Genomic DNA, 27,041 nt, shown 5'->3' with positions numbered 1-27,041 from the left:
CTCCTGCGATTTAAGCACTGAAAACTCCTTTCATTCTTGGGAGGGTGGCAGAAATAATCTTAATTGCACCGGGAAGAATGCAGAAAGGAGGGAGAATGCTGACAGCAATGTCTACTCACCGAACATCTTATGGGGCTGCCCCATAAGAGCATTAGGTGAGTAGACCTGGTTCAGAAAGCAGCTGCACGGGTTAAGTAAGAGCCGTCAGATATTTGAAACATGTAACACCACTGCTACGTGAACTGCATTGGCTGCCAGTGTGTTTCTGCGTGCAATTCATAGCCTTTCATGGCTTGGCACATAGTTTACCTAAGGGACTGTGGACTGTGTTCTCCAAGTCACTTCTACCTGTCCAATTGGGTCCAGCAGGATGGACATTTTACAGATCCCCTCAGCCAAGGAGTGGGCTGGTCGGGCTGGTCAGGAAATGGGCCTTCTCTGCTGTACTCCCTGCCCTCAGGATGATTCCAAGCCTGCTGGCCCTTCATAAATTCCTGATGACTTGGTTATGTACCCAGTCATGGAGGCCCAAGTGTGTTACAGGTTCCATTTCTTGGCTATATCAACCCTCATGGTCATAGTTTTATTCAGTGACCATACTGTATATATTTGTTTTGTATTGTTTTAATTGCCTTTGTGTTTTTTACGATGTACCTGACTTACATACAAATTCTATGTAAATGGATCTCATTCTTAACCCAGGTGACTGTCTCTATTTATTTTAATCAATTTGTAAAGGTGTCCATCTCAACAAGTGGCTCTGGGCAGCAAGCAATAACAAACGGAATCCTAAATACAAACATTAAAATACACAGCAGTAGAGAAAAGCAATACTCAGTAGTAGATTCCTTTCTGTCACTTTTTCCCCTTAAGGCTGAATCTTGCCAGGTTTTTTTTTTTTTTAAGACTTAATTCCCAACACTTCACATTCAGAAAAAGCAGAGAAGAAAAAAATGTTCCATTTTTTTGTCTCGGTAGCCTTATGAAGCAACTTAAAATGGAGGAAGTCCACCATTTGGATCCACTCCATTTGAAAAAAAGTGATCCACCTATATTCATCTAGCACAATCTTCCTTAAGCTAAAAGAAGGGAGATAGAATGGAATAATCTGGACTCTGAGATGACTGCTTTAACAATCCCATTGCTCATAGAGCTATTCTTGAGGAACAAGTCAAATGATGACTAACCTACGCACTCCAACAGGGTAATCTGCCGAGCCACTGTTCTTTGTACCAGGAAAGGCAGCCCTGAGCCGCTCCCAGAGGTACAGGAATGGTCCAACAGGTCCTGTGTAGAAATAACAAACATTATTAGGGGATTCATTGCAACAGAAGCAAGCATTTGTGCCATTCTATCTTTCCAGGGAACCTTTTTTATTGGACAGATATGGAAATAATATGACTAGTTAAGAGCATTTAGCACTAGGATGGACACCCATCATCCATTGGGTCATCTTTTCAGAGATATTTCCATTCCACAGAAGCAGAATGACCACAGGTGGTCGGCAAAAACGCAGTGACAGTGGGAACAATTTCCAACTGGCTTCCCCAATGAGTTTTGTGAGAAGCTAGCAGGAAACATCAGAAGCTTGCTTGCTTCCTTCCTCCCTCACTGCCTTGAGTGCCAGCTTCCCCATTTACTTTGCTTATGGGAAGCTTGCAGGGAGAAAGTCAGTGGGCAAGTTAGCAGGGTCTGGAAGGATACATGAGGGTGAGCAAGAGTTGCTGTATGGATCAGGGAAGATGTGCAGAAGGGTAGCACGGGTCAGGAAGGGTCTTTTGGGGAGCGCCAAATGCTCTACATGAGTCAGGGAAGGCATGGGGGGGGGGAGCAGCACAAATCAGGGAAGGTACAGGGGTTTGGCACAGGTCATGTGTGGAATGGGCCAGGAAGGCTGCAGGGAAGTTCCTTTTTCCCTGTTCCTCTCTTTCCCTTCCCTTCCCTTGCCAGCAGACAGGTAAGTGGCTACTGTGGGGTGGGGGTGGGGTGGAGCAAGGGATTGCAAGATTGGCTGGGAAATTGTTACAGAATATTGAAATTGAAGATCATGTGATCCTAACACTGTAACACCGAAGCAGCTACAATTTCACCAAATTTCATTCCCTCAAGAGTCCTTGATTTTGAACACATTCTGTAAGTTAGCCCATTGGAGGTACCCTGATTCAAAAATTGCTGCCCTGTGATGCACCATTTTGCCCAATTAAAGATCATAATGAAAGTTTTAGTAGTATATAAACACTGCAATCTTATACAGGTTTATTGGGAAATAAATTCTACAGAACTCATAAGCCTTAGTACCCTGGTGACAAGTTTGTCTAATTATTTTTCAGTATCTACTGAGTTACTAATCTAATGGACATTCTTGCTAGCTTTGTAATTCATCACAGCTGTAACTAAACTTTCAGTATCATATTACTTCTCTGATTTAAGTATACAGTTTTCATTTCCCGCTTACTAATTTTGAGTCCACAATTTTTTTCTTTTCTTTTTTACAGAAAACGATGATCTTTCTTAAATGAAAGGAAAGTTTGAGATTTCCCAAAAATTTCCAAACTGCAAACTATATTCCTGTGCAATTGTAGAAAATTACAAACTTATTATATTTTACTGGAAATCTGCCAAATAGAATCACAGTTGCTTTTCACAGATGCTAGATATAGATGATAATGAAATATAACTCTTTCCAATTGTTTATTCAGATTTCAAATGCAAAGCATTACTGAATTCTGAAAACCCTTCCTATTTAATACAATTTAAAACACTTTAAATCATAAAAACACTGATCACTGTCGTTAGTTTGGAGGATACATATAGAAGTTCTATAACAAATTTTAAAAATATAATTCTATAGAGATATAGAATACACAAGTTATGCTCGGTGTAGTCGTGTCAAAATATAAATACTGCAATGTTGCTGTGTCATGTTACCATTTAATAGGGATTTGAATATAATACATATGCTAAGAATCATTAACAAAACAATACTATAAAAGCAAAGCATTGCAGCCTGCTCATCTCCTGCATAAACATGCTTCAAAAATTGCTGGAAGCAACCAACAATACTTTCTATGGTCTAAGAATTCTTGTGAAGCTTCAGTGGAGGTCCTCACATTTCCAGAAGACATTAAGAGGCTGCAGCTTTTCAATAAGACAGTTCTATCTCTCTGTCTGTCCGTCCATCTTCCTACCTACCTACCTGCCTAAACTTACAAAACTGGAACAGCTTTAAAATTAAAATATTTCATACTATATATAAAGTAAAACTAAATGACATCAATGTATTGCTAATACATTGCTAAATGTATTTCATTTACCAAAGTTAGTGAAAGTCCACCTTCTGTTCATCTAAATCATTAATGGTAAATGTTAACTTGATTGATAAAGAAGACATTCTTATTCTTACCATAGGGAGGCATTTAGACATTATTTCTGGAATATTTCTTTTGTTGCTGTATCATTGATATACCCAACAAGCAATTTTAGGTACTATGGAGACAGCGCACGTAGTGAATCTTTTCATATCAACCGCCTCCTTTCAATATGCTTCCATTTTTTTCACACCCACCACAGACAAAAATTATCTGCTCTTGAACCCACGCATCTTCAGCATAAATATGTTACTAAATTTTTCATGTTTTAAATGTCTCAAAAACAAGTTATGCAAGGCCTTCAAATGTTTTGTCGAGATTGCCATTTTATTCAACGGGGTAAAACCAACCTGCCAAATATTCTCATTTAACTCAATGCCCACCCACTTCCAATTACTGTGCTACTTCACTTTCTACATCTGCTTTTTTTTTCTTCCCCCAACACCGCTAGGTATTTTTCCTGTGCCTTTGGACAGTATTTTCTTATTTTGTATTTTGTATTCCGAGGTTGTGCACAACTCTTCCAATCTAAATGTGTTTTATACAATTATCCTTTGCTAGGAAATAAATTAAGACTCTCATCTCAAACAGTCCAAAGAACAATCCTGCTAAATCCTCAAGCATGTACGATAATACATTCCCATTCATTCAAGACGTATAAAAGGAGGCTTGCTTTAATAACCACCTAGTTGTCAGGTTTCGATTTAGGAGGTCTGCCAGATAGAAGAGATGCAGTGAATTTCAATGAATATTGTTTCTTGCCCAGTGATTTTTTTTCCCTTAAGAAATATCCATATGGGAGCCCTGAAAGGAATGTTATTCCTGGATTTTATTCTTTTCATTAGATTTGTTTAAAGCTAGCAAAGCTTAACTATTAATGTACTATACACAAAAAGCTGTTTTAAAAAAATCTCAGATGACTTAGACGTGATAGCTCAGAAAACATTTTTGAGTTTAGCATTTTGACAAAAAGTGTTCCTTTTAAAAAATTGTCAAGTCAGAACTGGAGAAAGTATTGACTCGACCTTATGTCATATATAAACCATGTGTTAGTTTAAGTCATATCGACATAGCCACAAGGTGGCAGCAAAGCGATTTATTTGAAAGCAAAGCAGGAAGGGGGAGAAAGTCTTCCTCTGTTAAAAAGAATGGCACAGGATCAAGGAGTATACAAAAACATTCTCCAAACTGGAGTTAAGTATGCACTGTAACTCTCAAAACAAGCTCTCAATTTTGGGGAGAAATGGGCCAATATTAACCTAAACCCTAATCAAAACTCTCTTAACTGGAACACAACAAACTTGAGTATCTGACCAAGTTAATCTATATTATATTAAGATGGTCTAAAGCTAGATGAGAAATCAGTATACTGGCCTAAAGGGGTAAGTTCCATTCTCCATTGCTGAAACTATCTGGGTGATTTGGATCAGCCGATCTCTTTCTGCCCACACTCTATTGAGGAGAGTTTTGAGGATATAATGTATGCAAATGTAAGATCTTGGAAGAATGATAACATTAATAGTGTTCCTTTAGCCATCCTACGTGTTGCGTTCAGAAAAGACTGAGCTGAAGTCTTCACTCCGGTCCGCGTTTCCAGCGGGAACACGGACCGTTCCTATTGGCTGATGCCGTTGACAGCTGACTATAAAAGGGAGCTGTCAAACAGCATCAGCTGTTGCCCGCCAGGTGGCTGCCCTGTTAGCGCGGCAGTCGCGGCAACCCTTTATTGTTATAATAAAGTTAACAGCTGAAGTTGCTCCATGTTTGCCTCAGTCATTCCGCCGCTCCACAACACTACGTATTTGGCTTTGTTTCATGGAGTGAGACAAAACCTTGCCCAAGATTCTCAGAATTTGCTTGAGCTGCCTTGGGCTTGAACTCAAAAACTTAAATCAGGTCACTTAAATTTTATAGAAATCTTTCTTTTATTCAAAATCATACATTCTCTGAACTAAAAGCAGCAGGTAGCTAACACCAACAATTAGCTGCCAAATAAACCCAAGCAAGGAAATCCAGAGAATTTTTGCCAAGGCTCATTTGCTTCAATCATAGCAAACCGTTCTGTTTAGTGACTGTTCGAAGTTACAATGGCATTGATCAAAATTTGCATGCTTGGCAACTGGCATGTATTTATAGCAACAGCATATAGACTTATATACCGCTTCACCTTGATTTCCAACTTCTCTAAGCAGTTTACAGTATATTGCCTCCAACAATCTGGGTCTTCATTTTACTGACCTCGGAAGGATAGAGAGCTGAGTCAACCTTGAGCCTGGTGAGACTCAAACTGCCAAACTGCTGGTAGCTGGCAGTCAGCAGAGTTAGCTGCAGTACTGCATTCTAACCACTGCGGCACTGTGACATTTATGAGGGGGACTGGGTCATGCGGTTGCATTTTGTGACCTTGGACAATGGAAATTCTGGTCTCAACTGTGGTCATAAGTTGAGGATTGCTGCAATTTCCCTGTCCTTGGGCCCTGTACTTGGGCCACATTATTGCCTCCAAAATTTCTCAAGCAGAATTCCTCTTCACAAATTGTACCTGGACAGATAAAGACTATGTTCAAAGCCTGTTCTAGACATGCCAATTTGTTATGGAGTCACTTGGCCATTTTCTGGAAGCTTCACAATCAAAAGCATTTATAGGGTTCATCTTTTCTCTGAAAATGGAATACTGTGTAAAAGTTTCTAATTCAAGGGACAAACTTCTGGAAATTGCCAGATCACCCTCAAAATGGACTGTTGGCCAGATTAATCAAGGTCACATGGAACATTCCAGAAATCTCTAGATTGTTCCATTCCCAGAATAATAGATTTTGCAGAGATTTTCTTTCAGCCATGCTTCTCCTTCACCTGCTAGGTGCTGCATGTATGCTTTTTTCCCCCGCCTTCTTAGGAAGGAAGGATATCAGTGGAATTAGCTATGATGTGGAAAAGAGAAACATGCTGGAGCAGGAATCTGCTGGGAATAGGGAGGAATCAAATGTTCAGTTCCCAGAGCGAGCCTTTTTCCCTAGACAGTCATTGTGGCTCCCTGGTTTTCATTAAACAGAATATACCCTGCCTCACAGAAATGTGACTGTGTACACTGTGCAATCTATTCCCTTAAGGACACTTCTGAGATACCTTACAGTAACTATGGAAACACTACCTGTTTGCTGCTTATAACAGCCAACTATGATCACATAAAGTTGCTACAAGAGGAAAGCTGCCTCTACAGGATAAAAAAAAAAATCTGTGGTAAAAAGCATTATTGTTAAAGGTCTCTGTATTCCTTCCATGAAGTTCACAAACTCTTGAGGTTCTAGACCCACTGCTATACGTCAAGCTAGTTCCCACCCCTTTAGAGATATTGTAAGGATTTGTGATGCTACAATTACTTTATTTGTTTGTCAAATCTATATATCATCCACCTTATTATCCAGAGCTATTCTGGGCCACTTGCAACACCTTGTAAGTATAGTTATACGGATATAGTTCCACTGGGAAATTCATAAAGTCAGGAGAAACTCATTTGAATTCACTGCAATTATTTGCATACTAAAACACTATAAACCTGTTAATGGGAGCCAATCCCTCAGTTACTAAAACAGACATATATTGTTTTCCTGTTAATCTTTTAACCTCCTATTTGTTTAATTCTGCTGTGATGTATTTTATACTGCAAAATCTCAGATTAAGGAATTGCCTCCTTGCATTCTGTAAGGCGCTTCACGGCTTGACAATAGGATGTAAAACATAATATGTACATGCATATTGATGAACCAGGTTCACCTGAAATCATCAAGAATGATTACACATTATATGCAACCCAGAATAACTGAAATTTGCCCAATACATTGTACATAATTAAACCTTCCCCACTATGGCTAAGTCTGATGTGGGAAGTTGATCGTTATAAGAAGCATTTTTCCTTCCCACATGATATCATCGATGGCCTTTCATTTTAAAAAATAATTTCATTAATAGATTTTAAGTAGATAATAAAAAATATACTCAAAGAACGAAAAAATAAAACAAGCTGGAAAAAAAAAAAAGAAAAAAGATGGAAAAAGAAGAAATTAAAAATACCAAAACACACACTCTCCCTCCCCCTCCCTCTCATAGATGGATGGAGAGAGAGAGAGAGAGAGAAATATGGGTTCCAATATTCCAGTCAGCAATTACACATACATTCCTAATTAAACCAGGCTCTCATTATAATTCTCTTCTTTCTATATAACCTATTCTTTCTAATCATCAGAAATATAAATCACAAAGTCATTTTCTTTCTCACACAAATAGTCCGTAAGAGGTTTCCAGTCATTGGTGAATATCAGTGATGATCTTTCTCTACACTAAGCCTTTCGTGTCGACTATAGCTCATTCACCTGGAAGTAAGATACATGGGGCTCCATCACAGACAGTCTAATTTTCCTTCATCCACAATTCCTTTCAGTAGCCAAAAACCCAACACGGTTCTCAAGAATATAACAAAATAACAGTTGCAATGGATCTATCCTTCATTATCCTATACCAGGGTGAGCACCCTGAAGGTTTTCAGCTATTGCCAAATACCAATGCCCGCCGTTCTGATCATAGTTGGGACTGACATAATCTGGAGATTCTTAACAGACTGTTCACCACTTGCAATAGAAGAAACTTTCAGACAGAATCCAGAAAAGGCATTTCACTGAGATCTAGAAAGCTTTCTTTTTCAGTTTATAACCAAACATGCAACATCAGTTCACCCACTCTTGTATCCAAGTGGCCCTGGCTTTAAGTATGCTTTTAAGTAACATATTGGAGGCTTTCCAAGGAGTTATGTAAATAATTCCAGGCATTTTTACTCCTCCCCACCCCAATAAAACTAAAATCTTCCTGCAGACCAAACTCTACCTGGCATGTCACAGGTGTCGTTCCCACAGGCAGTACACAGGTTCAATAGTTCAAAAAGACAGAGGCCCTATATCTAATATGAGCAGGCAAAAACCTAAGTGCTTTTCAATTGCACTCCAGGTTGTACCAAGGCTGCACCAACAATAACAGCTTTACTTCCCTAGATGATTCTTCCCAATTCCTAGATGGAGCTCCAAGGGATTTTTAAAAAAGGATGACATTGTTTTCATAGTCCTTCTATCAGTCCTAATGACACTTCCACCACCATCATCGTCATTACTTCACGATAAGAGTCCTTGCTGAAATCCCAAACGCAGGCTGGGTTTGGGCCAATGCAACAGCTAGGCTCAATTGGGTTTGACAGTTTGTAGCTTGCTGCGCTTTGGAAACTGAAACTTTGCCTCTGCATCCTATATGAACTATAACTGCACTATGATTTTATCTATTTATTTTAAAACATAGTATACCATTAACTCGGGTTTAGGGAATTGTATGATCCCAATCCATGAAAGCTGTATTACTTCTCAAATGCAGTTTTTAACTGTATGTCCACTCCTCATTTAGTGTGTGTGTGTGTGTATGTGAGAGGGAGAGGGAGACAGAGAGAGAGGGAAACAGAGAGAGAGGGAGAGGGAGAGAGGGAGAGAGGGAGAGAGAGAGAATGAAGATCATTGCTTGCTGCTGTCTCATTCAGATGAAGTTTTCTCATACAGCTACACTAGTGTTACTCTCAATCCTATGGGTGTTGCTGTCAAGGTGTACAAATTTTGGCTGTAATATGTGCACATTGGTCAGAAAATGAATCTTTTATTGCCATGGTATTTACAAATGGTTGCTAACTGAGATTCTCACTAAAGGAAGAACGGGTATACTTGGAAAACTCGGTTAATAAGTAGGAACCTGTTTTTATTCTAAGTCATTCAGGACAGTGCCAATATAGCCCTTGGAATAGCCCTTGAAGTTAAGACTTCAGCAAGAACTACTTAATGATGCCTCCACCTAAGTGTGTCTCAGTTTTCCCCAAATCTTCCTACGTGCCATACACCTTGACAGGTTTCCTATGGTTGGTTCTGGCACTGTTCTGTACAGGCAGTATGAAAGGGGACTATGCAATGCTCCATATTTTACACATCACATTTCAGGCAATCCGATTAGAAAGAAAAACAACGGAGTGTTATTTGATGCTTAGTAACAGATCACAAGACAAGGATTACTTACTGCCAATGTGTTGTCGCCAACGTTTGAGGCTATGAGCCCTTCAATTGTGCCATATTCTGCATCCCTTGAATTCAGCCTTTCCATATGGCACTGCCGAATCTTTCTGATGATTAGCACCGCTGCCACCGAAAATACGATCAGCACCATAAAGGGAGCCAGTACAAAAATAACAAACATTTCCATGGTATAACCCATGGCTTCCCCTTGAGATGGATGCCCTTCACAAAGAGAGACAACAACAACAAAAAATATGATTAGGCAAAAGCTTGATGCAGATGGCTTTGAGAAACATGATCTAAGAACAAGACTAAAAAGAAGAAAGGGAACCCAAGCACAAGTTGTCTCCCTTTGCAATGGAAGAGCACTCAGAAAGAAGATCACACCACGGGGACTTCCGGTTTGAGTTCCTTCGCCGACAGACCGAAACTGCGATCATGCGCGGTTTTGAACTGTGCTTGCCGCTGGAGAGCCCAAAGCCGGCTGGTTTCGGGGCTAAGCCACCCCGTAGAGGTGGTGAAGAGGGGGGAGACTGCCAGCAGAGTTGAGGAGAGCCGCATCCTCAGCTGGCCATTACTCCCTTTCCCAAAGGCGGTTGCAGCGGTGGTCAGAAATGGCCACCTCAAAGAAGAATTCGACCGGAAAAGAATGTGCAGGAGGAAGATAAGAAGAGAAAGTTTTGGTTGACCGGGTTAAACTGCAAAAGCAACAACGTAAGGTACCCTGGAGTTTAAACTATTAAAAAATAACATTGTTCCCAAAGAAGATTTTGAAATAGCGAAGGAGAGAGGGAAGGGAAAGGATTTGGTTTATTTTTCTTCCCTTCCCTATACTGACAGCTAAGAGACTTAAGCAAGAAATTGAAAAAAAAAATCCACTTTGACATCAATAGGTATTTAAGCTGAAAATAAAATGTTAAAGGGATAATAAAGATTCCTGGATACTTAAAAGCTTTTAAAAGCAGGAAAGGAGAGAAAAAGAATAAAAGGGCAGGATCTGGAAAAATGGAGGAGACTGCCTGGAACTAATAGGAATTTACAGTGAAACTTCAACAAGATTCCTAAAAGATACATTTTAACTGAAACTTGGCAACAAAATAATAGAACCCCAGAAAGAGAAAGTGGAAAAAAGAAGCAAGAAGAAATAGCTTTGGATTATTTGGATTATTTGGTGATCTTTGGATTTTTGGTTATTGCATTTAAATGACTAAAATCAATCGGGTGGTTGTTTAAAAGTGTTTAAAATGGCACCACTTTTAGAAGAACTGAAAATGGAACTTAAAAAGTACAAAGAAGATGCACAAGAAGGGAGAGGTTCTTTTGGCTTTGTATTTCAACTCTTAGAAATGGAGATCTGGAACTATGAGAAACAAGAAACGCTTGCAGAACAAAAAGATTGGGACAAAGAAGAAGCCATCTTTAATGAACAAGTAATTTTATGTGGGAGGAAAAAGGAAAGGGGGGAAAGAGAATGAAAAGTTTAAGATTTGAAAAAACAACCCCAAAAAAGAATAGTTTGAAAAATAAGTATAATATTAGAAAGCAACAGAAGAGGGGATTACAGAAGAGAGAATTAGAAGTAGAGAGACAACTTTTCTTCTGTTGATAGAAAACAGTGGCTTGTATATTTGTTCTTTTTTTTTTTTATCAACAAACTAACAATAATTTAAAAATATGGTAGATGAAACTACGATGTTTATGTTCCAGTTGTTTATTGCTCTCAGACACATGTGACTGTTCTAAATTTGCAGCTTAGCATTATTCACCAATATGTGTCAATTAGGGGTTGTGACCGTTCACTCATGAATTCAGGAGCCATTTATAGCAATGTTTTGAGTTTTTTTTTCCTTGTCAGCCTTGTGTGGGCAAAAAGCAGGAACGCTGCCCAAACTCACTTGTGCTCTGAGCAAGCATGCAGATCTTGGATCTCCTATGAAGGCTGCCAAACGAACAAGGAAAGACTAAACAGGAAAAGGGTGTCCCTCTCTGAGGTCTCTTTAAAAACAGAACCAAAAAGTTTCACCTTTCATTGGTAGCTCTGCTGTTATGTTGAAGTTGCAGAGGTGCCCTTGACAGCATTCCACAGCTTGATCTGAAGATGGAGGAGTTCTACATGTCATCTTCCCCTGCTCATAAACTTGGAAGCAGCCCTTCTGATAAACTCTTTCTCCATTATTGATGCTCAAGGAGGAGAAGCACCTATGTCCTTTGCAGCGGAGTCCATTCACACATGACATGCCTTCGCACACACATTCATAGTCGGTCATTAATTTTAGCTCGTCTGTGGAGAAGAGAAAACGGACCATTTTATTAATGCAAAAAACTTCCTGAATCATTTCATCAAACAATATCATCAATTTTGTGGACGTTTTTGCAGAATCCATTTCTCCCTCTTGGTCCAGGTATAGAGCATTAGCATTCCATGAAAATGCAAACTGTTACGGTCTTTCATAGTCAGCTAGTGGTTTGCAAACCACTGTTCAGTAATATATGTGCAAACCTAATGCATTTATTTTTATTTGTTTGTTTGTATCCCGCTTTTATTATTTTTACCGATAACACAAGGCATATCCACCACACCTTCCTCTTTCCATTTTCCCCAAAACAATAACTCTGGGAGGTGGGTTGGGCTGAGAGTGAGTCATTGCCCCAAAGTCACCCAGACGGCTTTCATGGCTAATGCAGGATATGAACTCATGGTCAATTGAGGTTTACTCAACAAGCTATCCTTAATCATACCATGGTATAATATGACATGTAAGCAAGGCCACTTAAGAGAGGTATCTATGCTTGCTAGATTCCTTCGCCTCAATTTTCCATCAAAAGGTATAGAATTCAGTAACAGTAAAATATCAATAGGCATCGGCATATCGTACAAATTCTTTCAATTTTCCTAATGCAAAAGCAAAATGTTGCATCTTATTAGACCTAATGTCTAAAATTCATTTTAAGGCTTGATCATAAATCACAATTATTTATGTTCAAACAATACTCTAAGCCTGTGCCAAATCTGACCCCATAGTATTATTATGAGCCTCTGTGACACAGTGGTTAGAGTGCAGTACTGCAAGCTACTTCTGCAGCCAGCTGCCTACAATTTGGCAGTTCAAATCCCACCAGGCTCAAGGTTGACTCAGCCTTTCATCCTTCCGAGGTGGGTAAAATGAGGACCCAGATTGTTGGGGACAATATGCTGACTCTGTAAACCGCTTAGAGAGGGCTGTAAAGCACTATAAAGTGGTATATAAGTCTAAGTGCTATTGCTATTGTATGTGAATAAAATATATATAACTGGATGTCCACTGTAAAAACCACCATCAAAACCCAAGCTTGATTCAAATATCATACTAAGCCATATTCTTATTTGCATTAAGACTTATTAAATTTATCAATATTGGACAAACAACAGTTCAATATATGTGAATCCACCCATAGATTCTAATCCTAGCTTGTCATCCATTTGCCAAACACACTGAAGATGATGCTGACATCACATCTCACCACAGTTAAGCTTCCATAAAGATGGTTCCGAACATTTTTAAAAGCAGGCCATTGCCCAAGCATTTCAAAAACCAAGAAGAGAAATCTCCACAAAGATTCTCAGAAATCCTTGCCTCTTCTCCCTTTGTCTCCACAGCTTTGTGTGGCTTTTCTGGCTACTGTCAATGATGTAACTATCAAGTTCCACACACAAGAGAGATCATGCATGCAACAAATATCTTCTCAAAGAATATATTGAATTACACTTAAAAATCAGGAGGAAGGAATTAAATTCTATCTAATTATAATCAAGCAAACAGCATGGAGAAAGACAGAATGCTTCCACCTGGCACACTTGGAATAGGACATAGGGCACAGAACATGCAAGATGTAGCACTAAATGACACTCCTTATTTACTCACTTGCGTACATCATTGTCAAGGAAAGACAACTGTACTTGGCATATGAAGCAGAACATGAAACAAATACCTCCCAAGTAGGTCTAAAAATAAAACAATGCAGCCAAGGAACAGTTTGATGGTCTTTTGTGACAACCAAAGTATGCAGAGTTCTGAGAATCCCAGCCTTCTGGGCATCTGCTGAAAAAAAAATCACCTGCTTTTGTGTGTGAGAGGAGGGGGCAGGGGGAGGGAGAGGGAGGGAGGGAGGAGGGGAGGAGGGGAGGAGAGGAGAGGGAGAGGAGAGAGGAGAGGAGGAGAGGAGAGAGAGAGAAGAGAAAGAGAAGAAAGAGAGAGAAGAGAAGAGAAGAGTTGTCCCATGAAATAGTGGTTTCAGATCTTTGGGGAAGGGAGACAATGGGAACAGGAGTGTGAGGATGGGTCCTGCCCCTTAGAACTGTTCCACTGATCACTTAATGATTCTATACATCTGGGGTTCTGGAGATATGCAATAATTGCATATGTACAAATACACAGAGTGAAACCAATTGGTAATTAGCCAAATTATATTTTTATAAAATGAGTGCTAAGCTATGTTTGGAAACAGTGAGATTTATTCTGCAAGGTGCCTTGTTGGCAAAGCAATAGAAACTTACATATCTGCATCAATATCTCTATACATGTCTGTGTATTTATATATAATCAAAGCTATATAGTTTTAAACTGGAGGAAAAAGAACATATGGTTCTGAAGCAAAAACAGAGCTAATTACATAAAACAGCATCTAAAAATAATTCATGGCATGGACCCTGATTTTCAGTTCTGGCACGTTTTATTTCCTGATTGCAATTCCATACTTTGTATTTTAAAACTACAACTGCAAAACAAATCTGATTTGTCAATAAACAATCCAAGTGGGATCTTTGGTGCTCTCTGAACTTGGTTGTTTGCTTGTAGACATTTTGTTATCCAACCAGGAAAGTTACCTAGTTGGGTAATGAAACACCTGCAAGCAAACAACCAAGCTCAGAGAGCACCAAAGATCCCACTTGGATTATTACAAATATTCTCTCCTATTGGAATACAGGTAGTCCTCGAGTTATGAATGCAGTGGAGCCTGCCAATTACATTCATAACCCGAGGATTCGTTGGAGTGAATCACATAAAACACAAAAACTCCCTGCTTTTGCCCATTCATTTGCTAATCAAATGCGAAGGTCGTTAAGTGCACATGAGGTATCTCAGGATAGGGAAGGCCATGAGAGGCCACCTGCTTAAGAACATCTAAGGCCTCCTCCCACCCACTGAGATACTTCATGCTCCCCTCATCCTGTTGCGATGGGCCACTTACCTTGCAAAGATCTAGCAAGCTCTCCAGCCTCTCCGCCTCATAAGATCATGGCACCCAGAAGCTTTTAGTCTCCACACAAAATGTTTGCGAGGCGATGGGACGTTCAAGGAAGCAAAATCATGCTGCCTCAAAGCACCCCGTCGGCTGGCAAACATTTTGTGCAGGAAGCTTCTGGGCGCTGTGATCACGTGCGACTTCAGGCACCCATCTGCTTTTGCGGAGAATGGTAGCCTGAAGTCCTGCAAGATCACGGCACCCAGAACATTTCACTCTCAGTGCATGGAAAGCATTTGGAAGCTGATCGGATACTGGAAGCGAAATTGTCCCACTCTCAAAGAAATCGCGGCAGAGAGGAGACAGATCTCTGCAAGATAAGTGAGTCCGGTGTGGCAGTACGGGAGAGGGGAAGCAATTGTGGGCAGCCAGTGGGGGAACTTCCAGTTTGTCAGCTTTGGTAGCGGCAGGGATTCGCGATACTGCGCGATCCCTGCGGCGCTAGCCGTTTTGGTGCCTCCGATCCGGACGGGTTTGGAGGCTAAGGCTGCCCTGCAGGGGCAGCCGAAAGATAGGGGATCCGGAGAGGGGTTTGGGGTGTTGCAGACCCCCTCCCCGGCCGGCAAACCCCCTTCTCTCAAGACGGTGGAGCGGCGGTCTGTAATGGCCGCCACAAAGAAGCCGGCAGCTGGGTAAGATTGTGCAGGAGGAAGAAGAGAAAGTTTTTGAAGAGAAAGTTTTTCTTGGCTGACCCAGGACTTTAAGATACATTTAACATCCTGAAAACTATGGCTTTTTGAATGATACTTTGTTTCCAGAAGAGAATTACAAGCGGCAAATTTGAGGTGCTGAAAAGGAAAGTTTTACTCTCCTTCCTATGGAATCAACAAATGGATATTGAGAAACCTGTCTTTTTATAGAAGGTAAAAATTTGGCTTTTTGTGATAAGTGGGAAGGGAGAGGACAAAAAATATATATTAAGATCTTGTTGGAGGAGATGCCTTAAGGATTTGGAGACTGAAATTTATTGCAATAAGGCTTTAAAATACAGATTGGGCTTTTTTTTTTTTAATTGATATTACCCCAGGAAGAGAAAGTGAGAACTTTGTTTTGGCTTGGACTGATTGATGACTTTGGGACTGTTCTAACTTTTGAAATATCTTGGTTGTTTTAAGAAGAAAAGGGAAAAAAAGAAAAGATTTATAATGGCTTTATCTGTTGATGAACTGAGAAAAGAATATGGAAAAATAAAAAAAGAAGGCAAGGACGCTGTGAAAGAAGCCTTTCTCTTTTTAGAAATGGCGCTTGCTATTTATCAACAAACACAACAACAGATGGAGGTAGCAGAAGAAGAAGAAGAAGATGCCATCTTTAATGAATCCCAAAACTTAATTAAGAAAGAAAGGAGAAAGAGAGGAAGGAAAATGAAGGACTTAAGACTCAAAAAACACCCAAGAAAGAGAAAAATAAGATGCAAAATCAATACAATGTTAGAAAGCAAAAAAAAAAGGAATACAACAGAGAAGGGAAGCTAACAAGGCAGAAGTTAGGAGGGGGGGGGGGGTAAGAAGGCCAGGTGGGATAAGAAAGGAACGGAAAAGGGGGGGAAAAGCCACAAAGGTTTGAAAAAAGATATGGAAAAAGGGAATTTTTTTTAGGGACAAAGGGTAATGTATAATTTCTTTAAAAGGGACTCTGCAAGGTACATAAGATGGTACTGTAGCATTTGTATTAGAAATAGAAAACTAGAATGTTATAAGAATTAATAAGAGATTAAAATATTGAACTGTTTAGTAATGATAGATTTTAAAATTTAATAAAATATTAAAGGGAATGCTTAGAATATTGAGTTTAATTAAAGAGTTTAATTGACTATGGTGTTGATGTTATTATAAATTTATTATTGTAGCATTTGTTTTTGAAAAAGATAATTGGAATGTTACAAGATTCAATATTTAGATTTATTATTTAATTATGTATTTAATCATTTTGGATTTATTATTTTTCTTTTTAAAAGTTAGTAGATAGAATGTACTAAGCAGAATAAGATTGGGTATTAGGTGTTATTTTAAATGTTAATTTAGGGGAATGATAGAAAGGCATCATACTCTGATTAGTGATTTCAGGAGAAATCCTCTTTTTTTTTTTTTTTACTATAGGGAATGAGACAAATGGATAATTTGCAAAGAATGGACAAAAGATACAAATATAATGACTTAAATTAAAGGGAATTAAATAAAATAGAATTAAGAAGAGTGAAATGTGGGGAGAAGCTATATAGAAGATATAGAATGGTAAATAAAATAGGTAATGGCATATAAGATGAGCATGAACTTAATTGAAGTCCATAAAGAGAGAGGTATCTGGGGCCAGTTACTTTCTTAAAAGACGTTTTATATTTTTGTGTTTTGTGTGTTTATGTATGTGGGAGAATTAATAAAACCTTGGAGGAATGTAGGATGAGAATAACGGTAACCAAGTCAGAGAGAAATAGATGATAATTACAAATTGGATTGGATAAATATAGAGAAAAATAATAATAATAATAATAATGAAATTGAATAAGAGTAAAGAGAATTAAGGAAAAATTTGATAAGAGATATTTGTATGTTCATATGGAAATGGTGTAAAACAGAATTATGTGGTATAAAATAATGTTTTATTCGACTTGTAAAATTTATAATGGAAAGAGGTTTATGTATTTAATGGTTAATGATGGTTTGTTTGTCTTTAAAATTAATAAAATTTGTTTAAAAAAAAAATTGTGGGCAGCCAGTGGGGAATGAATAGGCAGGGTGAAATGTTGCAGTGCCTCTGCGGTCATTCATAAGGTGAACAACTGCCGTGTCGCTGCAACATTCATAATTTCAACTGTGGGACTGTGTCGTAAATACTTGGGTGGGATTATCACGTAACTTTGAACGGTCACTAAGTGAACTGTCGTACTTGAGGATTACCTATAATCAAAGTCTCCTAATGGATAATGTGCCATCACATCATTGTTGACAACTACACGGATTTTCTCTGTGACAATCTACTCCTGACTTGGTATTTCAGATCTTCCATCACCATATTCATTGTTACTGTAACTGAGTCCCTTGCTGCTGGTCATCCTTTTTCTCTTTCCTTTCATCTTTCCCATCTTTGGAGCCTTTTCCAGAGTGCTAGGTCTTCACTTAGCTTTGTTTGGTCATTTGTGCCTCAAGTGAGAACTCCGGGTCAATTTGTTCAATGATCCATTGGTTTGTTTCCTTGGCTGTTCAGAGTCTGCCTTTTAAACAAGGTCCTATTTAGAGTAGGTTAAAATCATTGTCATTTTCATGGCCCAATATCCAAACAGACACAATCCTTGCATTCTCATTATTGATCTGATCACTACTTGATCAAACAGTTCTCCTGACGTTTGGACAGCCTGGAGGTAACCTATCTAAATTAGGAAGCCAAGGAATCCCTGAACACTCTGTTCAATCACATCACCCTGTAGCAATAATTGCCAGTGGTATTTCAACATGATGTACTTTAGAAGATACACACAGTATAAACAGAGGCAAACAACTCTTAGTTTTCCCTTGGACACTTTTTCAGACAGAAGCATGCATTGGTTTTCCTCCTTTGGTCGATCAATTCAGAAAAAAAGTGTATGTATTTTTGTAAAGAATTGCTTTTGTATAATGGAAAGACACACCCTATTATCAAATGTACTTTATGGTAAAAGTTTGTATTGCTGTGTGCTTTTTTTTTTTTTTACGTGACTCAGTATAAAGAACAAATTCAATGCATTTGGGAGGGAAAATCCAAATGACCCTTCTCATTCATAAACAATTCACCTGGCTGTTTTTTAATAACTTCGACCTGTTATGAAATCCAGCATTTTCTCTGAAAGCCAGAGGGCCCACTTAGGAGATCTGAGACACTATCTGAAGGGAAGAATATACACTTGAAAAATAGAAAGGCACTTGCTTAATGTTCTTTTAGTGCAGGGGTCTCCAAACTTGGCAACTTTAAGAGCTGTGGACTTCAACTCTGGCTGGAGAATTCTGGGAGTTGAAGTCCACAAGTCTTAAAGTTGCCAAGTTTGGAGACCTCTGTTTTAATGCCAAACAGGGTTTCCTTTCTTACAAAAGTCACTGTCTGCTCTGCTATTGAATGAACTCCAGGTATTGTCCACTGGCGCTGAGTTTTACCATTTGCTATCAAAACTCGGTGATTATGTTACTTGGTTTTGCTACACAGTGCTAGAGGAAATTTGTGGGCTTGAATGATTCAGTTAATATCTTGACCACAGAGACAGTGAGACACCAAGGAACCCCATAAAGAGAACTCCCATTTCCTGCACAGGTTAAATCTAATGAAAAGGGAACAAGCTACACATTCTGTCAGTAGGAAGGAAGCTGTACATAGAGCTAAAAGGGGCAAAAAAATTGAGAGACTGGTAGGCTCCTGATTTTTACTACCACAGACTATCCAACTCTTTCTTACAATGGCTAGAAAAGGTGAAGGAGTTCATCTACTCTATCTGAAAACTTTGAGCCATTGCAACATCAAATTTGTCCATCTCCTCTCAAAGAATCTTTCATTTTAATCCAGGTTTACTACCTATACTACAGAATCATAACAATTATAAGATTTATTCTCAGAACACACACAGAGGGAGGGAGGGAGGGAGGGAGGGAGGGAGGGAAGGAAGAAGGCAGATTCACATATGATACTAAGCCATAATGTGGTTCAGTTTTTCACATACCCAGTCCACACATTATGGTTATCAGTTAATATGGCTGGTTCCACAAACTCTGTAAAATCAACCATTACAGGTAGCCCTTAACTTAACACCACAATAGAGCCCAAAGTTTCTGTTGCAAAGTGAGACGATTGTTAAATGTCCTGACTGGCTTTGCCAGAAGCATTCCTATATTATCACTCCAACTGTGGTGTCCACTATTCTCTGCACCAGTGGTGGTATTCTACCGGTTCGGCCCGGTTTGGTCGAACTGGTAGCTCCGACGATCAGCTGCTGGGCCCTCCCACCCGCCCGGCTGTATACTGACTTTTATTTACTGCTTTTCAACCTCAGCTGCTTCACGCAGCATAGCCGATTGCCGCATGTCAGCTGTTTTACACACCGGGCTTGCAGCAGGTGAGTTGCAAACGCTGCGCGTGCACAAAGCATGCACTGACACAGAACCAGAAGGAAAAAGTTTTGAAACCCACCACTGCTCTGCACCTGAAGAAACCAGATACTCCTAGTCTAAGGAAACGCTGCAGAGAAATCTTATAAATAGCTACAGCTTTTTGACTTTGAAGGAAGTGGGCAAAACCTTGTCAAATCTCTAAGTCAAGAACCCACCCAAAGAACTCTTTGAAGTTTCACTGAGATCTAGGGTGCAGATATTATTTAGCAAATCTTTGTTTTTCAGACATTTGGGAGTTTAAGGGTCAAAATCCCTTACCTCTTCCATTAAGGTCCAGTTTTGGAGTCTGGCAAAGCTTCCAACCAACCAAAAAGTGGCATGATTTCTCAGCCTGCAGAAATAGCCCTCCACTAATCTAAACCTGGGGGCATGGTGGCCAAGCAGTGAAGACCCTGGGCTTATCGACCAGAAGGTCAGAAGTTCGAGACCCACATACCACATGATGGAGCGAGCTCCCCTTACTTGCCCCAACTCCTGCCCACCTAGCATTTAATTGCAAGTAAGTAGGTACCACTTCGGTGGGCAGGCTAACAGGGTTCTGTTCAGAGTATAGTCATGCTGGCCACATGACCACAGATGCTTCTTCAGACAAGTGCTAGCTCTTTAGTTGTGAATCAGAGATGACTACGATCCTCTAGAGTTGAAGACAACTTGCAATGGAAACTTTTTTTAAAAAAATCTAAACTTATTCGTTTCCTTTAAAGCAGGGGCCCCCAACCCCTGGACCACACACGTAGCAGGTGCTCGTGCTCATGTGCGAAGCTCCATTTGTGCTAGGGGCAGGCACATGCGCCAGCCGCTTGCACAAAATGGAGCTGCGCCCGCAAGTGAAGCCAGGAGGGTGGGGGAAAAAATCTCTGGAAGGTTTTGTGGAGGAACAAATGGAATAAACCTGTGGTACATTTAGCACATTTCACAGATATAAAATCACATTACTTTGCATAATTTGTTATTACAAGTTGGCTTATTGATAAAAAATGTTTGGTATATTATATTTATGAGATAGTTTGTTCTCAGCCAATAATTATGGAGTTATTGATTAGAATGTAGCTTTAAAAGATCTTTTTTAATGGAGCAATGGAACGTGGCCCGTCTCCTAATTAAGAGAGGTGGACACAGAAATGTTAATACTGTAAATGGAAATAATCATTAACATTGTAGTGGTAAAGAAGAAGAAAACAAAAAGTTATTCTGAATTTATCCTCCAGGTTATCAGATACTGAAAGCAGTAATTGTCAGGAAAAAAATAAGCACAGAAGGACTGATCAAGGCTCAGAATACACATTTTGCCCCCTGAACCGCTGTTTAATTGTCCCAAATGTGTTTTTTTCAAGAGGCAACTGGACTTTCTGGTTTTTCTTTGAAGACGTTTCGCTTCTCATCCCATTCTCCAAAGAGCTGAAGAAGTTTCTTGGAGAAGAGAAACGTCTTCAAAGAAAAACCAGAAAGTCCAGTTGCCTCTTTAAAAAAAAGCACCTTTGGGACAACCATGATCTGGATGACTGAGAATCTCCACAGAAACTGCTTAATTGTCTCCCCTACCCCACAAAGTCTGAAGTAGTTCTATATTATCTGTTGTTTCTGATCCTTTACCACTTTCATGTCGGTATTGAGCTTTCTATAGTTTTTCATCTTACTTGACTTCTTCGTTTGGAAGACTATCCCCATAAAAGAGTTTAGCTACGGTAGTTTATGGATGTCCAAATAAAACCAATATTATTAATGTTTTATGGTATTTCCATCCGCTCCCCCAGAAAACATGAACAAGCATTCCTTTGCAGGGAAACAAGACTATTCCCCGGGTATACCACCTTAACAAATAAGCTTTTTTTAAGTTTGTAGGGCGAAAGCAACAAGTTACAATTTTTCAATCTTTAATATCTTTCTAATGATTCAGGTATTGTAGGGGTCCTTAGGGGTACTCTCTAAGCTTGGTTGTTTTCTTGCAGACGTTTCATTATCCAATTAGATAATACCATCAATGCTATAACAGAGAGGAGTGTGTTAGAAGAGAGTAGAGAGTGGCAAGCCACATTCCCTTCTAGCACTGATGATATTACCTAGTTAGGTAATAAAATGTTTGCCAGAAAATAACCAAGCTCAGAGAACACCCAGAACTCTGCAATACAACCCTGAGCTACTAATATTCTCTTCTACTGGTATCAAATAATTTTGATTTTTTTTTTATAAAAACATTTTTTCATATCTATGAATTTTTTTTATATATGTAAAAATCATGAAAGCCCTTTCATTTTCTGGACTCCTGCAATTTTTTAAGCACAAGAATGGGGAACATGCTATATCTCACTGTTGCTGAACTACGTCGACTCCTGGCCCCTGTGGCTGTGGCTGCTGGGTGTTGTTGTTCAGCAACATCAAGAAGAGCCAGGCCCTCCAGATCTGGTTCAGCAATTCACAGGGTAAGTATTTTTTAACACTTTTCCAGGAGCGTTACCTGCACTTTTTAACTATAAGCAGGTATTACAATAGAATTGATAGGTATTACAAAAGATAAGTATTCGTGTCTACTAGATCAGGGGTCACCAACCTTTTGGACCTCAGGGACCACCAAACTCTTAATTTAAATCCCACGGACCAGAGACCCTGGGAAAATCCTAAAAAAAAAGTCTGCAGGAAAGTTCCCCACCCCATTTTCCTACCGATCAATCATTCTTTATTTGGGATCACAGGATACCGCCTCCAGCTTCGTTCTCAGGGGGAGAGAGAGACTTTTGGCTTCATGCAAGGAAAGCAGCAGAAGTTGCAGAAGTCTTTCTTTCTCTCCCCTAAATTCCGCCAGAAATGAGTCTTTGCCAGCACAGCCTCTTGGAGGATGCCTTGCAGGGTCCAAAAAACTCATTTCTGGCAGAGTTTGGGGGAGAGAAAGAAAGACTTTTGCTGCTCTCCTTGCATGCTGCTTTCCTTGCAGAAGAAAGAAGTGGAAAGATGCAGCCCAGTGGCCAGGCCAGGCGCGTGGGGTGCATGGGGCAAGTTCCCCCTCCGCCCTTTCCCCCTCCCTCACTATCTCGTGTACTTCACAATGCAAGCAACGGCAGCCTTGTGTTCCCGCGGGCCATGTGGGTGGCGCAGCCTTGTTTTCCCATGCAGCTTGGATTAATTGCTTTGGGGGGTGCTTTGGGAGTGACATTTCTCTGTGGACCACCAAAATTTCCCCGGCCCACTGGTTGGAGACCACTGTATTAGATTATATTAATACAATGTATTTTACCTTATGTTGACATCACATCATTTGTTGATGAATTCCCCAAATCTCTTACACTATTTGAGGGTATAAATGGTTATTCTGATCTTTTAAGATTTCAGTGATGTAATTCAGGGCTCTACCATCATTGCTGCATTTTTACTATTTCTGTATAGAAAAATCAGTGTGAACTTTGGAAAGATATGAAGGCAACAAATATGCAAAGTTGCCTTGTCAGCTTTGTGCCTCATTTCTGGATGTTCATAGGCATATTTGACTTAGCCCACAACTTTTTTGAATTGTAACTCACTGACCAAGCTAATAATTGGCTTCATAAATACAACTTTTTGACACTACCACTGAATTTTCCGTATCCCTTGCCAGTCTGCAGTAACATCCAATTTTGAAAATATTTTATTTTTTCAAAAAACCTCAAGTAGAAATTTTAAAACTTGGTTCTTTCCATTGTGGCCACTTATATCCTTTTACAATATTTCTTATAACAGAATAAATTATCATCAAACAGATTGCACATTGATTCATATTCTTTACATTTTAATGATTTCTCCTTTTAAAAAAGCGGTCCTTTAGGTGTTTCAACCTGCTTTGCAGCTGACAAATTTATATTTTTTTTTGTCTTTTTTTTCCCCTTCATAAAAGAACCCCTGAACATATCTTTAACCATTTGCCTTGGGAGAAGGGAAGTATAAAACTCTTGCCTTTAATAGGCATTCCACCTTTATTTTAGTGCTTCTTCTCTACGGAATTGGGCTTAAATAGCAACATGACTTGTTCTAATGTACCATCTGAATTAATAAATGCTGTACAAAATAACACAGCAGGCATTAGAAAATGTATTACTTTATCAGTCATGCTGTGACACAGTTTGCAGTATGTTGCAGAGTATTTCAATAGTGTAGCTTTCTTGCTTAAGTTTTCTATCCTGGCAAATATTTGTTTTTGATCTGCATTTATTGAAAGTGATATGCTGAAGGGAAAGAGCAAAATACAGAAGAAAAATTCTAAAAGCAGTATATTAGGCCTGTCTATAATAATCTATGAAAAGGGCATTACAATATAACGATGAAAACTAGGTGGATCAGCTTGAGAAACTGGGAATGTCCTCACAGCAAATGTTATATAAACATGCTACACAACACTTCTGTTTCTACCATTGTAACTCTTGATGTGTCGCGAAACAAATGATTGTAAGTTGAGGACTACCTGCACAATGTTTCTTAACTGTCCTAAAGAAAAGCAGATACAGTTCCAGTTGTCTGAACAATAGGAGAGAAATACTTTATGGTTCCTGGAGTAAGGGAAGACATCTAGGATAGCAGCCTAACCCCAACCTTTTGGGCATCAGGAACCGGTTCCGTGGAGAGAGGTTTTTCTACGGACCGGAGGGGGTGTGGTTTCATGTGCTGCCAGCATCCAATGGATGGGGCTACTTGGTTGCGCGGACCAGTTTCTGGCATACCACAGACTGGGGACCCCTGATCTAGGATCTAAAATAAATCTCCATGTACGGGTGTGCATGCATATACCTATATATGTAATTAACATTTACAACTACCAGAATTCTAATGCAATATATATGACTGATACATGCCTCATTTCTGAAGACACTGGTTTCTATTTTATAAGTTACTTCTAATAATGGATAGCCTCAGTGTAGATAATAAAAGCCTTCATTGTTCAATCATCTCAAAAGTTACTTTTTTTGCAATCTTATACTCCTACAACTTTAAAGGCTGAGAACTCTTAACAAGCAAAAAGGTCCCTCTTATTGGGGTTAAGTAATACCTGACCTTATAAACTAGCAAGTCTAGCAAGATAAAAGGAAGTTTGTACAATGGGTGCCACCACTAGACATTCCTCCCCTATCAAAGACTTTAAGTTATGTTCGGCTCAGAATAAACCATGTCTGCACTCAAGGAATAAAGCTTATCACTAATTTAAAGAGGGTAGAGGGGAATATGAAAACACAACATACTTATTTCATACCAGAGAAATGGTCATACTCAAAACACAACTCCCTCGAAATATGGACTCTTGAGAAAGGAAAACCAAATTTTACACGTACATTAACTTTAGCTCAACTGCTCACTGCTTTGTTTCTTGGTGAAACATTTTACTGATGGTACAATAGCTTTATGCCAATAACCTATTCATATAACCTGACAAGTTCTTCTGGGCTGAATGCCATCATGGTTTTGTCCCCAAACAATTTCTTTTAGGAAAAGAACACAGCAGGACATAAACATTCCAGCTCAAATTTACTTATTTGTTGGGTCTTTATGTTCCTTCAATCCCTAGATTTTAAGCAGATAACAACAGTACCAATGAAGGAGAATATTTGTAGTTCAGGGTTGAACTGTGGGGTCTTTGTTGCTCTCTGAGCCATGATGGCGCAGTGGTTAGAATGCAGTATTGCAAGCTAATTCTGCAACTGCCAGCAGTTCAAGTCTCACCAGCTCAAGGTTGACTCAGCCTTCCATCCTTTCGAGGTTGATAAAATGAGGACCCAAACTGTTGGGGGCAATTGGCTGGCTCTGTAAACTGCTTGGCGAGGGCTTTATGCACTGTGAAGGATATAAAATCTAAGTGCTATTGCTCTGAACTTGTTTTCTTGCAGACATTTCATTACCCAAACTAGGTAAGATAATCAGGCCTAGCAGGGAGTAAAATAGCACTGATGATGTCACATAGTTTCGGTAATGAAACACCTAAGCTCAGAGAGCACCAGGACCCCTCAGATAACAACCATGTACAATAAATAGTTTTGAAATTTCCAAAAACACCTACATTTAACACTACAGACAAACTCAACACTGCATTTGCCATTACATATCTGGGGTGTAGCTTCCATCATCTCCTCACTCTTTGAAGGTCCAACTAAGAGCTAAATCTTAACTGTGTTCCAAAATAACATCAGAAGTGTGGCCAACATTGCTGACAGAACTAAATCTGATAGAAGTCAGGAGAGGAACACACACAAAATCTAAGGCATAGGCCCAAGAACATTTTGTTTTTGCTGATCTAGAAACAGAAATGGAATGCTCTGTTTTTCCAGGATGCAACTGGAAGCAGTCATTTAGGCCAGCCAGTCAACCCTTCTGCTTAGCACAGGAATTGAAATGATAATGAACCTGGGAAGAACAGAGCCAGAAGGGACTTGGGACATGGGACCTCCAACCTTAAATTGTTAATTGGAGCAAAGTCACTCCCCCCCGCCCTCCCCCCACCCAAAAGGATATACAACATGAATGTTCCACTGTGGAGTTATCTTTTCTCACTGAATCAATATAACCTGTAGAAACACAACAGTGACATTAAAATACATTTCACTAATATGATCTGAAACCCAAATACTTACCAGCCTTGCTCGGTGAAAGAAAAACTATCATCACAAGAACAGGAACAATCATAAGTCCATTTATCATTGTAGATCTAAAAAAAGAGGAAAAAGATTCTTGCTTTAAAAATAAAATCACAACTAAGCATACTCTAGCCGAGTACCAATTGCATTTGATAGTTCTGCACTGTTCAATCAACAAGCATGAGCAATTTCCCAACTACATTTAACGATCGCTTGACTAACATGAAGAGTTTGTAAGAGGCTAGATTCCGGAATAGCAAAAAATACAACTTTATAAGAGCAGCCAAATGTCTACAAAATAATGCATTTACAAATATGAAACCCTCTCGCAAATTTGAGACAGTGGGCTTTCTAAGCCCTTCCTACCAGCAGTTAATATAAACAGAGATGTGGGGAGACTGTGTGTGTGCGCCTTTAGTTAGTGACTCCTGGAAACTATCTGACAAATCCCCATGTTTTTCTCGGCAAAATTTGGGAGGTGGTTGCCACTGCCTTCACCCTAGGGCTGAATGAGAGTGACTGGCTCAAAGTCACTCAGAATGGATGATCTTCCATTGTCTAGCCTGGTACCTTAACCATTTCACC

The 27,041-nt window shown here is 39.4% G+C and overlaps 1 protein-coding gene across 3 annotated transcripts in view; it reads right to left on the bottom strand.

Annotated features, from left to right (window-relative positions):
* Positions 1-27,041, bottom strand: part of ACVR1 (activin A receptor type 1) — a 100,995-nt gene that overhangs the window by 20,488 nt on the left and 53,466 nt on the right. For all 3 annotated transcript variants that reach the window (XM_026674582.2, XM_087949943.1, XM_087949944.1), the window contains 4 exons: positions 26,454-26,527; positions 11,484-11,741; positions 9,465-9,682; positions 1,188-1,287 (listed from right to left, as the gene is read on the bottom strand). In XM_026674582.2, coding sequence (XP_026530367.2) covers positions 1,188-1,287; positions 9,465-9,682; positions 11,484-11,741; positions 26,454-26,527 — 650 coding nt within the window. The remainder of the gene's footprint in view (positions 1-1,187; positions 1,288-9,464; positions 9,683-11,483; positions 11,742-26,453; positions 26,528-27,041) is intronic.

This window comes from Notechis scutatus, chromosome 1 (genome assembly GCF_049901735.1).
Source record: "Notechis scutatus isolate UNSWTSFEM ecotype Mainland chromosome 1, rNotScu1.2, whole genome shotgun sequence".
NCBI classification, from domain to species: domain Eukaryota; kingdom Metazoa; phylum Chordata; class Lepidosauria; order Squamata; family Elapidae; genus Notechis; species Notechis scutatus.
Note: the sequence above shows the minus strand (reverse complement) of the source record. Positions and strands in the feature narration are given on the sequence as shown.